This window comes from Camellia sinensis, chromosome 3, assembly GCF_055761805.1.
Source record: "Camellia sinensis isolate YWXY chromosome 3, ASM5576180v1, whole genome shotgun sequence".
NCBI lineage: Eukaryota > Viridiplantae > Streptophyta > Magnoliopsida > Ericales > Theaceae > Camellia > Camellia sinensis.
In genome coordinates this window covers 219,712,864-219,717,140 of record NC_138963.1, presented here as the reverse complement: position 1 = coordinate 219,717,140, position 4,277 = coordinate 219,712,864, and the positions used below count along the sequence as shown (strand labels likewise).

At 29.3% G+C, this 4,277-nt stretch overlaps 1 protein-coding gene across 1 annotated transcript; it reads right to left on the bottom strand.

The window, feature by feature from the left end:
* Positions 1–1,497: 1,497 nt before the first annotated feature.
* Positions 1,498–2,763, bottom strand: LOC145822242 (uncharacterized). Its single transcript, XM_082918857.1, has 3 exons — positions 2,345–2,763; positions 2,011–2,217; positions 1,498–1,921 (listed from the first exon to the last, which is right to left on the bottom strand). The coding sequence occupies exons 1-3, from the start codon at positions 2,761–2,763 to the stop codon at positions 1,498–1,500; spliced, it is 1,050 nt and encodes a 349-aa protein (XP_082774983.1).
* Between the last annotated feature and the right edge of the window lie 1,514 nt (positions 2,764–4,277).

The window sequence follows — 4,277 nt, the reverse complement described above, 5'->3', positions numbered from 1 at the left end:
CAACCAAGCCAATCATATATGCATGTTTTAGCATTGGCATGTTTATTGTTTTGATAGTTTAAATTTTTGTATTGGTAATAAACTATGTAAGTATATAATCTAGATACGTATCATTTGGCAAAAGTAACGTATCTATTAATTGAACATCTTGATGAAAAATTGGCCAATGTCTGATAATTTCTTAATGAAATACCACTGAAGTGGTATATTATTATCATGATCAAGTATGTGCACAATTGTTGTATCATTAGTAAAAGACATCTTATAATAATATGACACTAACTTGAATTTCTCATCAACCAATATAACATGAACTCCTCTAAAACAATATATTTTTCCTTCAATTAAATGTTCTTTGAAGTAATCATATTCCTCATAGCATACAGTTCCTTTCATGGCATCACCCTTTGAAAAAATGTAATAAGTACACATTTTTAACATAATATAAAACAAAATATTTAGCAATTATCTCATGATAAGAGTTGTAAATACTTGTCCATCAACAAAAATAATTCTGAATGTCATATTTCCCCCAGGACGATTAGTCACAAATAACAACTTGACTAACTGAGCTTTAACGCTCCAATTACTTGTATATGGATGTAAATTAGCAAAATAGGGATATCTGATAATTCTATCACCTATTAACAATGTAGATGCATATGACCAAAATATGAATTTATAATTTTTATACGACGTATCTATAGATCTCAAGAAATTTGAAAATGAAAATATTAAGAATTTTTAATAAAAAAATAAAAAAAGCTAAGTTTACAATATGATAAAACAAAAAAAATAAGTAATGAATTATTATACGAACATATTTTGTAAGGGTAAGTTTTTTAATTATTTTTATTAAATAAAATGAAAAAAAAGAAAGAGATTAGATCTTCCAATTTTTTGTATACTAAATGTAATATTTTGGATAAGATTTAAAATTTAGAGTAGTAAGTATTGTATAATTAAAGAATGAAAAAAACATAGTCATTGAAATTTTGAAAAGACTTTTTATATCAATCTTCAAATGCCATCAAGGACATCACGATATACAACATTTTTTGTGTAATTTGACGGTTGGTCAACCTTATTAACAATCAATATCTTCGAGCTTTATGGTGTGGTAACACGCGATAAAGCAACATATAACTGACCATGGGAGAATACTAGATTAGGAAGGTATACGCCAACTTTTTTTAAACTCTGACCTTGACTTTTGTTTATGGTCATTGCAAATGCTAATTTTATGGGAAATTGTCTTCTTTTAATCGGGACATGTGAATGTGTGGTAGATGGTGATAACATGATACGTGGAATGAAGACTCCTTTCGCAATATTCGAACCCGTAATCACTCGTGCCTCAATCACTTTATCTCCCATTTTCTCAACAATAAGATGGGTGCCATTACATAGACCTTGAGATTGATTGAGATTTCTCAGTAACATTATAGGCACTCTCTTTTTGAGTTCAAGGCAATGACTTGGAATTCTTGGAAAATTTTATGAGTGCAACAACTCTGGTGGATGCATGCCTTTGTCAATGTTCTTACCCTCAGCTGGACATATCGTATCTGTACTTAGGTATTTTCGAGATTCTCCAGGCAACATTGATAGCATTATGACAATTAATTCATCAACATCAACATGTTTTGGTACTATGATGCCACGTTCTTTCAAGTAAGAACTATCATTGTATCTAGTACTTAATTCTGGATAGATTGCATGGATAAAATCATGTAAAGCATGTGATTCATTTCTAATGAAGAACTGTTCTGGAATTTCAATCCAATTAGTCTCCCCGCCTTCAGTGAAAGAAATTCCAGGTATTTTTCGATCACCAATCATCAATATCCAGTTAGCAAAATCCCTTAGTTGTTGACGCATTTGAATAGAAGTATCATGGGCCATAATACGCATATTGGTCCTTAAATGCAACACACAACAATGATTCTAAATAGTCAATTCCTTCAACGACGCTGCAATTGTGGCTTCCCGCCTACCATTTGGTACTACAGGTAAAATTTGTCTGAAGTCACCACCAAGTATGAATAGTTTTCCACCAAATACACAATCACTTGAACAAATTCTGTACTCTTTAGTATATCTCTGTAAGTACGATCAACTGCCTCAAATCCATAATGATGGTGCATTGGAGCTTCATCCCATATGATCAATGATGCCTCTTGAATTAATTTTGCCAATTCAGTCTGTTGATTAATACTACAACTTGAGAATTCATCCAAATTAATTAGAATTTTAAAGCGTGAATGCGCAGTTCTACCTCATGGTAACAACAAAGCCGCAATTGCAGATGATGCAACTGAAAGGACAATTTTTTTTTTCTGACCTAAACTTTGCTATTAATGTTTTCCACAGATATGTTTTTCCTGCTCCCCCACTTCCGTAAAGGAAAAATAAACCCCCTTGTTTACAATTGTATGCATTCATTATGGTGTCATAAACTTCCAACTGATCACTATTTAAACCAGAATGTAATTCATTGAACAATTGTTTTTCCGAAACACTATCGTACTCCATCTCTTCTCTGATGAGCCTATTTGTCACAAATTGAGCACCTTGCGAAGATGGCAATGGCATTGGAGGGAAATCTTTGAGAGATCTTCCATTTCTATTTAATATATGCTCAATTTTGAGAAGTCCTAATTTTTTTAAGTTTTCATTGTCAAGATGTAGATCATTATCTCTCATATTTCTTCTAATTCTATTTTGTATATCATCGGTGAAACTTTTCCAATGATGTCTCATAATTCGACTAGATTGATTATATCAGAAAACATGACCATTGTGCAATACATATGTCAAAGTTTTGTTGCAGATGCCCAATTTGATGCTTTTGCCAATGCCTTGTGCCATTCATTATCATCATCAAGTAGAAAAAGTGCAATACATGCAGATTTAAATGTTGTATGCACGACCTCATTTACAGTTCTGATATGCTCAAAACTTTTTGCACCACGAACCTTATTCAATAGCATTCTCAAATAATATCTCTCACCCCGATGTTAGATGTGCATATGGCAATCTACCAATACATTTATGTTTTTTTCGGACATCCCATTCTTTTTTTTTTAATCTCTTTTCCATACCCATTTTGTTGGAAATTCAACATAAGTCAACTCCTTTGCAGATTGATGGGTTCTGTTTGCTTCAAACCATTTGGTCAACATTGTGTCATGAACACATTGTTGGTCAAAAAACACAGTGAGTTAAAAATCAAATTACAAATTAAGTCAATTGATAGTTAAAAAACACAATTAATTTTTTTCTTCAAAAAAAAAACAGCGAGAAAAAAAATCAATTACAATTTTTTTTTTCAAAATACAATCTAATTATCATCAATAATAGGTACTTTATGTGAACCTAATGAATACAATCTTTTTTTTTTTTTTCAAAAAACACAGTGAGTTAAAAATTAAATCACAAATTAAGGCAATTGATAGTTAAAAAACACAACATTTTTTTTTAAAAAACAACACAATGAGTTAAAAAAAATCAATTACAAATATTTTGCTTCAAAATACAATCTAATCATTATCAAACACGGGTACTTCATGTCAACTATTGAACTAACTATAATTGTTAGTTAAAAATACAATGAATTAAAACCCAATCACAAATTAAGTCAATTGGTAGTTAAAAATACAATCACATTTTTGCTAATAATAATAATAATAATAATAATAATAATAATAAAAACACAGTGAGTTCAGTCAATTGATAATTAAAAAACACAATAATTTATTTTTCAAAATACAATCTAATCATCATCAATAATTCATCATCAATAATGGGTACTTTATGTGAACCTAATGAATACAATACCTTTTTTTTTTCCCCCAAAAAACACAATGAGTTAAAAATAAAATCACAAATTAAGTCAATTCATAACCACAATTATTGTTATGCTATCTAACTACATTACAAATATTTTTTTTTTCAAAATACAATCTAATCATCATCAATAATTCATCATCAAGAATGGGTACTTTATTTGAACTTAATAAATACAATCCTTTTTTTTTCCCTCAAAAAACACAGTGAGTTAAAAATAAAATCACAAATCAAGTCAATTCATAGTTAAAAAGCACAATTATTTTTATGCTATCTAACTACAATCGTATTTTTTCATTATAAAAAAAATAATTGTAAAGAAGAACCATTAAAACAGTAAATAAAAAGATTAAATCACATTAAAAAAAAAGAACCATTGAACAAACTACAATCACATCACATTTTTCCCATAATAAAAAAAATAAATG

What these genes read in the sequence shown, in the direction of transcription:
- LOC145822242 (XM_082918857.1), bottom strand. Translation starts at nt 2,763, where the DNA reads ATGAGACATCATTGGAAAAGTTTCACCGATGATATACAAAATAGAATT. An exon ending in ACATTAATAGCAAAGTTTAG is followed by an intron (nt 2,218 to 2,344) that starts GTCAGAAAAAAA and finishes CTCAAGTTGTAG; the next exon opens with TATTAATCAACAGACTGAAT. An exon ending in ACTTCAGACAAATTTTACCT is followed by an intron (nt 1,922 to 2,010) that starts GTAGTACCAAAT and finishes GTTGCATTTAAG; the next exon opens with GACCAATATGCGTATTATGG.